General features: G+C 49.1%; 1 protein-coding gene across 1 annotated transcript in view; it reads left to right on the forward strand.

The window, feature by feature from the left end:
- malrd1 (MAM and LDL receptor class A domain containing 1) overlaps positions 1-15,926 on the forward strand; it is a 69,350-nt gene extending 53,424 nt beyond the window's left edge. Inside the window, exons 24-33 of the mRNA XM_056299229.1 lie at positions 1,832-1,989; positions 2,578-2,779; positions 5,449-5,727; positions 6,546-6,671; positions 10,223-10,289; positions 12,929-13,020; positions 13,156-13,252; positions 13,387-13,447; positions 15,416-15,523; positions 15,670-15,926. Coding sequence (XP_056155204.1) covers positions 1,832-1,989; positions 2,578-2,779; positions 5,449-5,727; positions 6,546-6,671; positions 10,223-10,289; positions 12,929-13,020; positions 13,156-13,252; positions 13,387-13,447; positions 15,416-15,523; positions 15,670-15,768 — 1,289 coding nt within the window. The 3' untranslated portion in view covers positions 15,769-15,926. The remainder of the gene's footprint in view (positions 1-1,831; positions 1,990-2,577; positions 2,780-5,448; positions 5,728-6,545; positions 6,672-10,222; positions 10,290-12,928; positions 13,021-13,155; positions 13,253-13,386; positions 13,448-15,415; positions 15,524-15,669) is intronic.
- The last annotated feature ends 734 nt before the right edge of the window (positions 15,927-16,660 follow it).

The following is a 16,660-nucleotide window of genomic DNA, read 5'->3' on the forward strand; positions in this document are numbered from 1 at the left end:
AAATGTTTGAGGAAATAAATAACTGTCAGCACAGCTGAAGGGTGAAGTGACAGGTTGAGTTTTGCAGAGCCACCTCAAACACCCATCTTGTATTAACCTACAGTAATACCACACAGAATACATCAGTCTATGGTGGGTTTAAAGTGCCCTAAAAGCATTCGGGCACGTTGGCAACGTACTGAGGTGCAATGAGGAGAATATCTGAGGAGCATCGCGTAGCATGAGGCGTCCTCGTCTTTACTGGGGAATTTAAAGTGTGTCTAGTGTTGTTTGAGGTGATGTAGACATAACAGATCCAGTATATGTCTTCATCTAACGTATTGCATCATTACAGCGCTGACCTTTGAACTCTCGAGACATCAACCCAACCTAAATCTACAGTGTAAGACTTAACCCCCCCTCTTTACATTGGCTGTCACAGGGTGGCTAAGCGTGAGCCCGCTTGTGATTGGCCAGCTCACGTGGTTTATTGATCTGAGAGATGAATGTGGACATCAGGTGCTGTATCATAGAATAAAGTAATGGTTTCACTGCTGGGAAGGTCAGTAAGCCCAGCCATCAGTAATGTGTACACACACACACACACACACACACACACACACACACAGAGGAGCGGAACTAAGACGGGGGTACACGACTCGGGGACAGCAGACTTCACATAGTTGAATGGTCATTTGATAAAACAGGGGAGTCTGAATCTTGGTGCAACAGGAAGTGACATGTGGGCTCTCTGGGCAAACAGGCGTCAGCTGAGAACACACGATACCTTCCTCTGAATGGACACACACGCCTCCTCGTGTCTGTGTCTCTCGAGAGGGCGACTTAGAGCCAGAGGATAGGGGATCCAGTGGTTTGGGTGGGAGTAGGGTACGCTGTGATGGTCTTGGATTGGGATGGACCTAAATCCGCTTTAGCTCACGTGGAAAACTTTGCTATGCCCTCGCCCGGGCAGCGTCTCATCCCCAAGCCTAGGGGAGCTGAAGAATCCTCGCTGTAGTCCTCGGCTGCAAGGTAAAGCCTTTCACAACGAGTCGGACGCTGTCTCCTCCCCAAATGGGATCAGCGTTGGAACAAGCAGCTCATCTTGGCTGGTTAGGCGTGGTAAAGGAAGGCTCTTCCTCGGGTGCTGTTGTCACTCAAACACTCTTAAGTTACATCTGTTTTTATTTTTTATTTCTTTTAATCTCCGGATTTTGCACCTTGTTTGCTTTTGCATTGCACTTGCTTTTTTTTCTTTTTTTTTTCTTTCCCCCCCTCAGTTGTACTTGGCCAATTACCCTATTCTCCGAGCCGTCCCGGTCGCTGCTCCACCCCCTCTGCCGATCCGGGGAGGGCTGCAGACTACCACATGCCTCCTCCGATACGTGAGGGAGTCACCAGCCACTTCTTTTCACCTGACAGTGAGGAGTTTCACCAGGGGGACGTAGCGCGTGGGAGGGTCACGCTATTCCCCCCAGTCCCCCCCCAACAGGCACCCCGACCGACCAGAGGAGGCGCTAGTGTGGCGACCAGGACCCGTACCCACATCCGGCTTCCCATCCACAGACACGGCCAGTTGTGTCTGTAGGGACACCCGACCAAGCCGGGGGTAACACGGGGATTCGAACCGGCGATCCCCGTGTTGGTAGGCAACGGAATAGACCGCTACGCTACCCGGACACCCTGCACTTGCTTTTTGCGCTTTTGCACTGTCTGGTGCCGCTATTGCACAGTGCAGTATCCTTTTTTAGGGATAGGTGGTGTGTTGTGTTGCTGTTTGTTTGCCACTCATTGATTTTGATTGAAAAAAATGTACAAGTTGTTGTCTTTTTTGTGTTTTACATCTGCAAAGGTGGCGGGGGGAAGTTCCTGTATGTGCACTCCGCCATTCAGAGAGAGGGCGATGTCGCCAAGGTGTCGACCAGGAGTCCCTTCCCAGCCAGTATCGGCCTGTGTCACCTGCGCTTCTGGTTCTACATGCGCGGGTCCGACAGGATGGGAACGCTGAAGGTGACGCGTGGCCTGACTTCCAGCCATGTTGTTTCTTGGGATTCAGGGTGGTATTTAATCTGTGTGGAGCCTCACAACCTTTTAGCGTGCAGCAGTCCCGTGTCTTTTCATGTGAAGTCAGCCAGCGGTGTCAGCTGCCCCAGGAGTCCATTGTCCTCCTTTTAAGACGAGATGGGATAAGATGAATTTTATTGATCACTGTGGTTCAGCACGGGATTGCAAGAAACAAAAACGTTCACACAGGACAGAGTGACATCCTATATTCAACTCTGCCGATAAAAATAACCTGCCTCTAAATATTGAACAAATAACCTACCTAATAGCAATAAACATTTAATAATAAGCCAAAAGCAACAAATTGAATTGCAGCTCGAAGTACAAAAGGGTATGAAAAACAAAAATAGGACACGCAATATGATTTTGCCTGAGAAATTAAACATGAACATTGTTGTGGTTTACTGATAAACACCGATGACCTTGACTGAAGAATACATTTCTGATGTCTGACCAGACGACACGCACCGCAGCGAAATGCCGCTTTACGAAACCCTGAGTGGTCAGTCTTCTGCAACTGTCTCCGTGCCTCAGGTTTATACTGTTGGATCCAGTGGTACCCGTCTCCTGATGTGGGCGGCCGTTGGAAACCAGGGCAACCAGTGGAAATACGCCAATGTTATCCTGTCCAACCCAGCACCCTTCAGGGTGATGTTCCAGGCGGAAGTGGGTGGAGACATGTGGACGGACATCGCGCTGGATGACATCTCCTACACCACTGAGTGTATAGCAGGAGGTACGGATATTGGACTTGGCTTATACGTTTCTTCTTGGGTTCTGCTTAACACTTTACACTTTTTGTTCACACAAATTCCCGCAATTCAAATTAGGAACCGGTATCACTTGATTTTAGCACACTACTGAGATCCACTCCAAGCTAACATCCATTTACATGTAGTGTATCTATACAGTGCAAACAAAGTGTACTGTACAGCAGGATACATGTAGACACTCAAAGGAGCACATTTGGTTGGGGGGGGGTGTTGTTTGGATGGCATGGCGGTCTATTCCGTTGCCTACCAACACGGGGTTCGCCGGTTCGAATACCCATGTTATCTCCCGGTTGGTCAGGTGTCCCTACAGACACAATGGACCTATTGCTAAGCCCCGTCCCCCTTATTTACTGTTGCTAACTTGGACAAGCTACCCGGGCTGCATAGAGAGTTAAAATGGCAGCTGTTGGTGTCAAAACTATATCCCAAGAGGCTATACATAACTTCTGGAGACAGAAGGACCTGATTTTGTCTAGAAGGCAACAAAAAGGACTTCACTATGCTATGGAGGGATATGTACAAAATTTAAAACTACATACGGTGGGTGACAAGCTTAAATTGGAGGCGAGAGTTTACAGATCACAATGCAAGAGGGAAAAGCCTCATCTCACAGTCATCACGACTGCAGATAACATTATCCAGGACCAGCATTGTTCATGCAACCCAGAGTAAGATAAATTAATTTACCTTCAATTAACTAACATTAATCCTGGAGAAATACTGAGATGTACGTGCATTAGTTTATTTTATTAACTAGCTAGCATTACCCTGTACCTGCGTGAACAAATGTAGACACTCTTGTTTATCTTCGTTACTTTGAGTTGACTGTGTGGTCTGCCACACAGCTTAATCCACCGGAGACATTTGGCTCTCTTGTTTTGGTTTGGGAAATGGGATAAAATATACCCCATTGTCTATCCTCTCAGGATACCTCGTATCAGTGTTGCATGTACCCCATGCACATCGTTTGACCGTTTTTGTTCAACTTATATCCATAAAACATCACAAAAACTACGACTTCTGATGCAACTCTGACGCTACTTAGTGGAGTCGTTAGCTCGAGATGTCCGAGTGAGCTCCCGCTTGCTTTTGGTACTACACTGCCATTGGCTCGTCTGCGTTCGAGGGGCGGGACTGAGCGATAGGTCCATTGGCCATGTCTGCTGGTGGGTATGTGTCCTGGTTGCCACACTAGCACCTCCTCTGGTCGGTCGGGGGGCTTGTTCGGGGGGGAGGGGGCACTGGGGGGGAATAGCGTGATCCTCCCACGTGCTACGTCCCTCTGGTGAAACTCCTCACTGTCAGGTGAAAAGAAGCGGCTGGCGACTCCACATTTATCGGAGGAGGTATGTGGTGGTCTGCAGCCCTCCCCGGACTGGCAGAGGGGGTGGAGCAGCGACCGGGACGGCTCGGAAGAGTGGGGTAATTGGCCGGGTACAATTGGGGAGAAATGGATGGAAAAAACCCACAAAAAAAAAAGAAATATTGTTCCAGTGTAATGACACACTGGCTGTGATGTTGCCATTGATGACTAAATAATACACTTGCAAAACTGAGCTACACTGAGAGCCTGTGTCTAGCTGATTTGTCAGTCTAGCTGCGGGTGTGTGAGTGTGACAGCCATGTACTTTACTGAACATCTTGCAACACAGCAGAAACACAAGTAATTTAAAATTACCTGAAAAACTTCAACTCCCATCCTGCCACTCTCAACGCCTGCAGAGAGAGAGCGAGAGAGGGAGAGGGAGAAAGCATGCTTCGCGGGATGGGATATGGTTTGGGACCTTGAGAATGTGATTGCCGTTAGAATGGAAATATTGCAATGGTGGATGGCTGGGGCGGATGTCATCCTTTTCTCTTTTCCCTTTTCTACCCAGTAGACAAGAAAAATACAATTACTCCCCCCCCCGCCCCCATAAACCCTGTCTACCATCCTCCCTCCATGCCCCCCAACCCCATTTCTCTATGAACAGCCTAGAGCCTTGGGGACAGTCTAGTAAGTTAATGGAGCCTGTTGCCCTCCAAGTCCGGATAAATTCACTGTGGATACTGGGTCAGCACTGGGGTACAGCAGAGAGAGCAATCGGAGAGAAAAGCAATTACATTTGTTTTGTGTTGTTTCCACACTCCCTGCCCTTCCACCTCCTCCCCATCTCACACACACACACACACACACACACACACACACACACACACACACACACACACACACACACACACACACACATATATATATATATATATATACACACACACACACACACACACACACACACAGACCTAGGAAATGCTCTTCTCCTGCTTGCTTTCCACAGAGCAGCCTAGAAGCTTCCTCACCTTGCTGCCTCTATCACAGAGAGCAGGAGCAGGGCTCTGTTTGTCCACACGTCCTGAGTAAACCTTGCAGATTGAATCATTGTTAAACAGGGATGCTTGAAAGTTGGGCACCAGAATATATAATTGGGGATTTGAATCATGCAACTGTGCTAAGCTCTGTTTGTGTGTGTCTGTGCATATGTTTGTTTTGTGTGCATGTTGGTGTGTGTGTGTGTGTGTGTGTGTGTGTGTGTGTGTGTGTGTGTGTGTTATATGCATGTCTATATCTCTGTTGCTGCACCGGTGCATTATTCAGGCCCAGTGACTCCTCAGCCTCTGACATGCGGTGCGGACCTGTACCAGTGTGCGTACTCCTTCCAGTGTATCCCAGAGAGCTGGCGGTGTGACGGGGAGCAGGACTGCGCCGACCTGTCCGACGAAGAGGGCTGTCCCGACCTGGTGCCCGGCACCCTCCCTCCTCAGGACCATTGTCGTGATGATGAGTACCAGTGTCTGGACCGGCGCTGCCTGCCTTCCATCCTGCGCTGCGACGGGGTCCCTGACTGCCCCGAGGGAGAGGACGAACACAGCTGCTGTAAGTCTGTGTGTGTGTTTGTGTGTGTGTGTGTGTGTGTGTGCGCAAGTGCTTTTAGTCTGTTTTCAGTTACGTATTTGCACGGAAAGGACTCAACAAAGTATTCACAGAATAGCCCTGTGTACACAGAGCATACTAACAAAAACCCAGTCTTCACTTTTCAGAACGTTAACACGCATAAATGCAGAAGAAGAAGATGATTAAAGAGGGTTTTTTTCTTGCCTGTTGAAGTAATCTTGTCCAGGTTGTTGTATATTGTTAAAAGATGCATCAATACTCATCCTTGCATGTTCCTTTTCTTCCTTTTTGGGGAGAGGGGGTTCCCCCTTTTTCTTCCAATTATACTTAGCCAATTACCCCACTCTTCCGAGCCGTCCCGGTCGCTGCTCCACCCCCTCTGCCGAGCCGGGGAGGGCTGCAGACTACCACATGCCTCCTCCGATACGTGTGGAGTCGCCAGCCGCTTCTTTTCCCCTGACAGTGAAGAGTTTCACCAGGGGGGACATAGCACGTGGGAGGATCACACTATTCCCCCCAGTTCCTCCCCCACCGAACAGGTGCCCCGACCGACCAGAGGAGGTGCTAGTGCCGCGACCAGGACACATACCCACATCCGGCTTCCCGCCCGTAGACACGGCCAATTGTGTCTGTTGGGACGCCCGACCAAGTCGGAGGTAACACGGGAATTCGAACCGGCGACCCCGTGTTGGTAGGCAACGGAATAGACCGCCACGCCACCCGGACGCCCTGCGTGTTCCCTTTCATCTTTGGTCACCTCTTCTCTACCAGTCTTCTGACTTCTGCCGTCCTCCTTCCAGCCCTGCTGCAGTGTGAACTGGGGGAGCTGGTGTGCGAGGGCTCCACCAGTTGCCTTCCTGTCCACAAGCGTTGCGACCAGTCCGTCGACTGCCTCCCCTTCCACTCAGACGAGTCCAGCTGTTTTGGTAAGAGAAATCCACTTTGCTTCCCCATCGCCACTTTCTTTGCCATTTAGGGTGTTGTGTTTTATGGACTCCTGAACTTGAAGTCACAAGTTGGCGCCTTGCCTTCAGGGGAGCAAAGGGGGCCCGTGTGTGCTGCCGGCGCACAGCGAGACTCATAAACCTGTCCGCCTTACTTTTATGTCCATGGTGCTTATGTACATTTTGCTTATTCATATATTTACAGTGTTCTTGGACCATTGGTTGCCATTACCGGTTAGATTCTACAATTGTTTAAGAAATACAGCACCCTCCTCCAAGTTTTTCTTGCACATTTAATCACCGTTTTTCATGTTGTGAAGGATATATGCTTTGCATCTCATAAGAAATCCCTAATCCCTAAAGAGAGCTGAAAAAATGTTGGCGTCAGGATCATATTTTCGAGATTTTTTTTTTTTAACAAAACCAACCTCATCAGCAAACAGCTACACCGTAGATGTATCCATCTTAACAAGTATATCGTATTTAGTGTTATTATTTTCTCTCTTTTTTTTTAGTCTTAGAATGATAAAGTGCCACTTAGGGGGAATGATTTCAGTTTTTGCCAGTGTGGGTTCAGTTGTACAAAGAATTTTCTGCAAACAAGGCTCATTATCTTACCACCATCTTAATGTTATAGATCGATAGATAGGTAGGTAGATAGATAGAGAGAGAGAGAGAGAGAGAGAGAGAGAGAGAGAGAGAGAGAGAGAGAGAGAGAGAGAGAGAGAGAGAGAGAGAGAGAGAGAGATGGATAGATAGATACTTTATTGTCTGACATGAGATTTGTTTTCACCTTTCATACAGAGCCTCACATACAGTAAATATGGGTACACATACTATACAAACCATTGGTGGCACAGTGGTGCAGTGGTTAGCGCAGTCACCCCACAGCAAGAAGGTCCTGGGTTCAAGCCCCGGGGTAGTCCACCCTTGGGGGTTGTCCCGGGTCGTCTTCTGTGTGGAGTTTGCATGTTCTCCCTGTGTCTGCATGGGTTTCCTCCGCATGCTCCGGTTTCCTCCCACAGTCCAAAGACATGTAGGTCAGGTGAATCGACCGTACTAAATTGTCCCTAGGTGTGCGTGTGTGTGTGTGCGTGCGTGCGTGTGTGTGTGTGTGTGTGTGGGCCCTGTGATGGCCTGGGTGTCTCCCCGCCTGCCGCCCAATGACTGCTGGGATAGGCTCCATCATCCGCATGACCTTGACAGCAGGATAAGCGGTTTGGATAACGGATGGATGGATGACATAGTACATAGAGAACAGGGAGACAACAGTGCATTAACACAAGAGTTTAGCGGTTCACTGAGTTAAGAACTTGAATGGCAGAAGGAACAAAACTCATTTAAAGCAGCCCATCTCAAGGTGAGGGACCTGATGGAGCAGGTGAAGAAGTGGGGAGTGGATCCTGAGTTATGATTAGTGCTCTACCTGTCATGTCATGACTTTGCTGTTGAGGTCTGATAGGTTGTGTGCAGGATGCAGATGAGTCAGTTCCTATTGGTAACTGTAAAGATGGTAAAGAGGGGGTGTCCAGGTAGTGTAGCGATCTATTCCGTTGCCTACCAACACAGGGATCAGCAGTTCAAATCCCCATGTTACCTCCAGCTTGGTTGGGCATCCCTACAGACACAATTGGCCGTGTCTGTGGGTGGGAAGCCGGATGTGGGTATGTGTCCTGGTCGCTACACTAGCGCCTCCTCTGGTCAGTCGAGGTGCCTGTTTGGGGGGGGACTAGGGGGAATAGCGTGATCCCCCCCGTGCGCTACGTCCCCCTGGTGAAACTCCTCACTGTCAGGTGAAAAGAAGCGGCTGGCGACTCCACGTGTATCGGAGAAGGCATGTGGTAGTCTACAGCCTTCCCGGGATCGGCAGAGGGGGTGGAGCAGCGACCGGGACGGCTCGGAAGAGTGGGGTAATTGGCTGGATACAATTGGGGAGAAAAAAAGGGGGGGTCAAATAAATAAATAAAAGACAGCGGGAGCAGGAAAGTAGTCGGGGTTGAATTGTACTTTTGTACAGTTGCAGGAGAAGGTGGGGTTCAACAGAAAGTGCCTTGAGTTTATGAATGACAGAGAGTCTTCGCTCGCAGTGTTCATGGATATCAGTGGTATGTTGATCAATAGAGTCTGTTGTCCAGAGTGAGTCCAAGGTACCTGAAGCAGTCCACAAGTTCAACAGTCTCACCATGGATGAGTGTGGGGTTTGTGGACTGAGATGCTCAAGTTAGGGTGAAACAAAAGAGCTGCTCATTACTCATTATCTAGGCTTTTAGGATATGTTTTCTGTAAAACGTATGATTTTAAGACCAAATGCTGACTAGATAAGTTGGTAATAACTCAATATATTTTTCTCTGTAGTTGGGCGCACGCTTTTCTGTTCCCTATTTTCTGTACCCTCGTAGGACACTATGCAAGTCAAAGTGCTGCTCGAAATCAGAAATGCGCACTTGCTGCCAGCTAAAGCGCTGGCTCTCAGAAAAATTTCAAGTATGGCTTTTCTGCCTTCAAAGCACCACTCACAGGTCAGCATACTCTGCCAAATCCATTCAAAACCTCTGCTTTTCTCTATCTCCAAGCTTATGATTAAACTGCCCCTCCGGTCCACGCTCACTGCCATTCCACAATTACTTTACTAAGGGGGCTGGACCGGGGTTCAGAATGATGATTGTGATAGGATGATTATCAGCCCAATCACCCTAACACAACCCAAGAAAGCAAGAATGGGAGACATTAGGTAAATTTGGACCGAAGTCTGGAGGCACAGCTGAGCGAATGTCCCTCTTACTTGGCTGAGGTGTTAAGAGGAGTGAATGAATGGCGACCGGCGTACACTGAAGGGAGGGGAAGGCTACATTGCTCCCTCTGTTGAAGTTGTAATAATAATAATAATTACATTTATATAGCGATTTTCAAAGCGCTTCACATTGAAGGGAGTAACTCATTTTAACCACCACCAATGTGTAGCACCCACATGGGTGATGCACGGCAGCCATTTTGGTGCCAAAATGCTCACCACACATCGGCTTGAGGTGGAGAGGGAGGAATCATTGAGCCAATTACACGGGGGGATGATTTAGGTGGCCAGATGGAGAGAGCCAGAGCCAGGTTGGGAATTTTGCCAGGGCAACAGGGAACCCCCTATTCTTTGCGATAAGTGCCATGGGATGTTTAATGACCACAGTGAGTCAGGACCTCGGTTTAACGTCTCATCCAAAGGACGGCATCTCTTACAGCAGTGTCCCCATCACTGCCCCGGGGCATTGGTCTATGCTATTTGTTGTTTTTATTAGGACCAGAGGGAAGACTGCCCCCTACTGGCCCACCAACATCACTTCCAGCAGCAACTCAGTTTTCCCGGGAGGTCTCCCAGCCAAGTACTAGCCAAGCCCATACCTGCTTAGTTTCCACCATTTGGCAGAGCCAGGGTACATGTTGGTATGGCTGCCGGCAATGTGGTAATGGTTGGTCTTACTGCCCGCAGTACACACACACATTTCCATCTGTGTGGTGAAAAAGCGTCTTTGGTGTCTTCACAGAGTGTCCCCCGTTCTACTGCCTGGATCACGGATCATGCTTCGTGGAGAGACACGGGCCCATTTGCACGTGAGTCAACCTGTAACCAGATACATGCGAGCCTAGCAGACTAAGTTTATGGTGACAACACAGGCACACACACAAATACACGTGCACACGTACTGATGACGACAATCCTGAAAACGAATACAGAAATATTAATACTTTGCCTGCTGTTTAATTCCGCCCTTCCCCTTTTCTCCTCTCTTACTATGAACTCTTTGTTTGCCTTAAAACATGGAAATCTCATCAGCCGTGTTTCTTTCTCTGGGAAACGGCGCGCTCCGTGAACCGTGGGGGGAATCTCGGCTTATCCCCCATTGCTTAAGCAGGCTGGCTGCACCTTCACTTATCCACCACACCACACAACCAGCACAGTGTTTCCCGGGAGTCCCACACGGTTGCTGCAGGTCAATATTTAAAGACTGCAGCCACTATCAGTGGGCTCGCTGAACAGACCACAAAAAGGGTCCTACGTTAGATAAAATCTGCTGAATTTCAAGCAGGAAGCCGTGGTGCTGCGGCTGGTGTGATTCCATTGAGATGAGCCCTCAGGAATGTCTCCCCCCCCTTTAAAAACACAGCCTAGTAAGACACTGAAACGGGTCACACCGATGTGGGACTCAAGGTCTCCCGTGAATGGAATCGCCTGCGTCTGCAGTTTGGAATGTTGGCAGCGAGATCTTCCATCATAAAAGGAATGAATCCAATTTGCCGCCGTATCTGCTAATGTCATTATGGGCTGAGAAGTCCACATTTCTCTCTCTGTGCGATAAAAGGTTGTTTTCTCTGTAAGGATGGATGTGAAGTCTGAGTTGCGGGATTGGGGTTTGGTGATGATCCCTGGTTACCCAGTGGTACATGACCAAACTGCAGTATGCACCCACTCCATCTTGTCCCACAGTGTAGTTCAGAGTGTCACATTAAAATGCAAATGCTCTTACTGCAGAGATGCTGATGCAGGATAACACTTTTTAGGGAAACTCGCACAGAAAACAACCATGCATTGCTGACAAGTGCCAAACTCTGAGATGACTTTTCATTCATGTAGCAATTGAAATACTATCTCTCTCTCTCCCCCCATTATCTTATTCAGTATCTATCGCTCTTCATTATCTTATTCAGTATCTTTTTTTCATTCAGTCTCTCTCGCTCCCTCTCTCCATTATCTCATTCAGCATCTCTTTCTTTCTCTATTCTCTTATTTAGTCTCTCTCTCTCTATTATTATTATTCAGTATCTCTCTCTCCATTCTCTAATTCAGTCTTTCTCCCTCTCCCCTCTCCCTCCCCGTTATCTTATTCAGTATATTTCTCTCTCTCCATTTTCAAATGCAGTCTCTCTCTCTGATTTTCTGCCTTATTTTTCTCCCTGTCCAGAATCCCCAGTACACCACCACCATCCCTACACAGTGTGAGACAGGATCTCCCCGCTGTCATTCACACTGCAGTTTGGCACAGGGCTCCAGTAGCGTTCCCACTGCTCATGCTAGCCCAGATGAAGCAGAGCTCAGGACTGGTGTTACAGGGCATCTTTGGCTCTTTATTTACATCACCTGACACCACTTCACTGAACAGGGTCCACCAGGGAACCAGACCAGGTCCAGCCTGTAACCATAGCCAGTCGCTCACATGACACGTACCCTGACCCCTCTGCTGAATAGTAATGACTGAAGCCTGGCCCCAGCATGAGCAGTGTGTTTCACATTAGATGGTCTGTGCCTATTGCTAAGAAATCAAGCTGATATTGAACAGATGTCGACTTGGGAGGAAAAAAATGTCCCTGGCTGCGTTTGTGAGGGAGGGTTATTTTCTCGGGGAGATGGAGCTCTCCAGAAGGCCCAAACAATTTGTCTGGCTAAATGCATGAATCTCTTTGCCCATGCTGTGTTCATTTTAGAAAGCTTGGCGTTTCTTTGGGCAGTGGTTTTCTCTGGAGATGATGTTCGTGTGCCTGTTTGTGTGTGTGTGTTGCACGCTCGTGCATGCAAGAATGTGTGTTTTTGAGTCTCAATTTTGGGTGTGTGCGTCTGTTGACGTGTCTTTGTGTATGTTTGAGTGTGTTTGTGTGTGTGCATATACATCTGTGTGTGCATATGTGTTTGTGTTAACAGTGATATCTTATCAACATGTGGAAGTGCCAGTGTGCAAGTCTTTGCCTGAGATTCCCGAATCAGGAAATTTGGCTCTGCATTGTGGTGGCACAGTGGTTAGTGAGGTCGCCTCACAGCAAGAAGGTCCTGGGTTCGAACCCCGGGGTAGTCCAACCTTGGGGGTCATCCCGGGTTGTCCTCTGTGCGGAGTTTGCATGTTCTCCCCGTGTCTGTGTGGGTTTCCTGCGGGTGCTCCGGTTTCCTCCCACAGTCCAAAGACATGTAGGTCAGGTGAATCAGCTGTACTAAATTGTCCGTAGGTGTGAATGTGTCAGCCCTGTGATGGACCAGCGGCCTGTCCAGGGTGTCTCCCCACCTGCCGCCCAATGACTGCTGGGATAGACTTCAGCATCCCGCGACCTCAGTTGGGATAAGCGGCTTGGATAATGGATGGATGGGTGGCTCTGCATTGTCATCCAAAATCACCATCCCATTCCCAAAAATCCAAGTCATATTTTCCCAAATCACATTCCCTCGCTGAGGCTTATTTCTCTGCATCCCATGTGTTTTCCTCCAGGTGCCAGGCAGGGTGGACGGGCAACCGTTGCCACGTGAGGGAGAAGCCATCCTCCTCCACCCCGACGCCCCAACCAGAAGACATAAACCTGGGTAATAATGACAGTGGTACCCCTCGCTCTATAAATCTGTCCGAACATTAAGTATTTACTGTAGTCGTGTACACCTTATTATTATTGTCACCGCAGTTGTTTTAAGATGTTGAATCTGCTCTTCTCTTTCATTCAGATTCTGTTTATGTTGGCATAAGCATCGGATCAGTCATGCTGGTCGCTGGGATTGCCGTCTGCATCCTGTTCCTGTGGATAAGGAGACGCTCCCTAAAGTAAGCTCTGCGCAATAAAAAGTGGACTATGATGTGTTGGCTACTGTTGTCCATGATGATGGCCATGTCAGTGATAACTACCATGACAACGACAATGGCGGTGTTCATGATGAGCGCATTCGCTGTCTCTACAGGAAGCTTGACACGATGAAGTACAAAGTGACGAATGGCCTACCGTCTGACAGGGGAACACGGGTCAGTACACAGAAATGTCCTATCCATCACCAGAGGCGTACGTTTTTAGAGTTCTCATCCATACAAATCTCATTGCTCGGCAGTTCGGTGCAGATAGATGAAATAACCATATGGAGCAGCGGCTGGAGGTCAGATCGGTCACAGAGCGATCGCCAAACGCGTCTCTGAGATTACATTTACCGTTTAGGCCTATTGATTTTCCTGTGTATGAGATATGCAGGGACGAGTGTGCGGCTTTCTGCTGTTTGTTTCTCTCTGCCGTTCTTTCCACTCCCAGCGGGAAAGATCCCTGCAGGAGACCAGATACAGTCCTGCCAGTATTATTTGGGGTGATTGTGGTTCATCTTAGAAGAGTGCTTTCATTGGTTTTGTGTTTTCTAAAAAATTGTTTCGTGTGTGTGTTTTGCACAGGGTGATATGATGGGTCTAGTGCAGTAGTTAAGAGGAAAGACGCATGCTTGCTTACCGCCTGCTTTTCTGACTTCTCGCTTCCAGCTTGCTGCCACTGGCTAGCCCTTGTGGTGAACAAGCAAGCAGCCTGGTGTGTAAGCCTTCCCCTCCTCCTGGCCACACACGGGAACTGGGCGCCTCGTGGCCTCAGGCAAACTTGGTAGGGGATGTCGGGGCTGCGGTGGTCCCCAGAGGCTGTTCATGGCCAACCGCTGCCCCACTGCCTTGTGGGAAGTCTACTGAGACAAAGGCTAGGGGAGCACACCCCAAGAGCAAAGCAACGTGTTCGGCGGCACAAATTAGGCGGTTCTTCGACAGTCTGGAGTTTCCGGCAGCTTAAAAACCACAGAAAAATAACAACAAACAAACAAACAAATGAAGACAAATTAATATTTCGTGTATAAAAAAAAACGGCTCGAGTCGACAGTCATGGTGCTGACGCCATAAATGCAGCATGGTCGTAACCTAGAAGCTTGCAGGTGGCAACTGCCGAGCCTCTCTGTGATAAGGTCTTCTCTGCTTGGCTTGAACAACAGCAGTGCTGCTGGCCCGGCTCAGTCTGGCGTCACCTTCACTCGCTGAAACAAAACCTTTTCAACCGGGCTAGCACGATGCGATGTGTCACATCCCGGCTGTGGTTTGCCCAGGTTTCCTGCCCTCGTCTCTCACTTAGCCGACGTTCCTCGGTGGCTTTGAGAGAGGCGCGCCGAGACCGAGTGTTTAGTGTTAACTCGAACGGTAGTGATCTGCATGTCTGCTACGATTAGCTTGCACCCTACACTGACAAGACCACGGAGGCCTCGGGACGTCTGTACTGAGTAGCATGTGATGATGTCTGAAGCCTTCCAAACAATTACCAGCACCAGCACCGATGTAAGACACCCTCTGTTACGGCAGGTCCAGACTCTGTTCTGCTAACAAAGTTTAGTGTACTCCGACCTCCCCACCCTGTCAGCCGTCCCAAGCGGATGTGCACCGAGTGTGTCTGTGTATTTGTGCACGCATGTGCATGCACATCTCTGCGGGTGTGAGTGTACCACAAAAAGTGGTATTCATAAAAAGATATATCAACATAACGCTTACTTATATTTCATGCACACACACACACACACACACACACACGGACATACATATATACTTGACATATATATATGTGTGTGTGTGTGTGTGTATATTTATTTGTGCGTTTGTAAGCATAGTGTCGTATTCAAGGTGCGAGTGAGTGTCCGTAACAGACGGTGGTTCACATTAGTAATTACTTGCCCTTACAGGGAGTGAGAAATGGGAACATTCACATGTGACATGGAGAAAATGATTACGTCACCTTGGAACGATGATAAACTGTTTGATTTAGGTTAGACACACAATTGCAGACTTCTTGCAGGTCAATTCGAATTCAATTGTACCCGCGGTTCAAGCACTCTCAAATATTAGGGTTCATCTGCTTTTTTGGAGGTCTGTGCTCACTGCAGCCAAGCCTGCCCCGCTCACTTTATCCTGCTGCCCCCACCCCCACAGCCCCCCTCCCTGAGTGATTGGCCCAACACTTGCTCCAGGGTTGACCCCGCAAAGAGTGATGGCCCTGGGCTTTCCATCAGTGTCTATCCCTGGAGGACAGATGTGGAGGTTTGGTGTCTCTCTTCATCCTTACAACCTTTACTCTGTCCAGATGTCAATGAAGTGATGTATGCCTTTGTGGAATTGCACATGTTTGTGTGTGTGTGTGTGCATTTATGTGTGTCTCTGTGTGTTTGTGCGTTTGTCCACAACAGGATTCGACCTGGAGAGATGCCAAGCTGTCCTTCGCTAACCCCTTGTACCAGTATTCCCCTGATGCTAATGGAGTTGACCATAACAGCTCTGAGGCGTAAAAACAATGGACTTAACATACTGACACTGCGGTGGGCCTGGGTCAAAGGGCGTTCGGGACACTTTTCATGAATTGTTATAAATGTTTGTTTTGCCAGATTTTTCAACTTGGAGGTTTTTGCGATACGTAACGAGTGACAGAAATGTTGGGATAACCAGGAAAGCGGGTTTGAAAGTCAACTGAGATCATTTTCCATTAAATTATTGGGGCGTCCAGGTGATGTGGCGGTCTGTTCCGTTGCCTACCAACATGAGGATCACCGGTTCGAATCCCCGTGTTACCTCCGGCTTGGTCGGACGTCCCTAGTAGGCTGTGTCTGCGGTTGGGAAGCCGGATGTGGGTATGTGTCCTGGTCGCCGCACTAGCGCCTCCTCTGGTCAGTCAGGGCACCTGTTCGGGGGGGGGGTACTGGGGGAAATAGCGAGATCCTCCCACGCGCTGCGTCCCCCTCACGCGCTGCGTCCCCCTGGCGAAACTCCTCACTGTCAGGTGAAAAGAAACGGCTGGCGACTCCACACGTATCGGAGGGGGCATGTGGTAGTCTGCAGCCCTCCCCGGATCGGCAGAGGGGGTGGAGCAGCGACCGGGATGGCTCGGAAGAGTGGGGTAATTGACCGGATGCAATTGGGGAGAAAAAAAAGGGGGGGGGTTCATAAACCAAACCTAAAGCGCTAGCACGTGACCTGAGATCTGCGCTGTAGTGCATTTTATCAGCTACAGCAGTAAGGCGGTGCATGGCGGTGCATGGTGGTGCATGACGGTGCATGGCGGTGCGGGGTCTCCTCAGTGCCGGGGGAAGGAGGATCGGTCCGACTCCGTTAGCAAAAAAAAAAAAAAGGGAAGCGGCGGACACGAGGCCATTTTTCAAGCGCGAGCCTCTTTAAGAGGCCTTT

The sequence above is a fragment of the Lampris incognitus genome, chromosome 19, assembly GCF_029633865.1.
Source record: "Lampris incognitus isolate fLamInc1 chromosome 19, fLamInc1.hap2, whole genome shotgun sequence".
Lineage (NCBI taxonomy): Eukaryota > Metazoa > Chordata > Actinopteri > Lampriformes > Lampridae > Lampris > Lampris incognitus.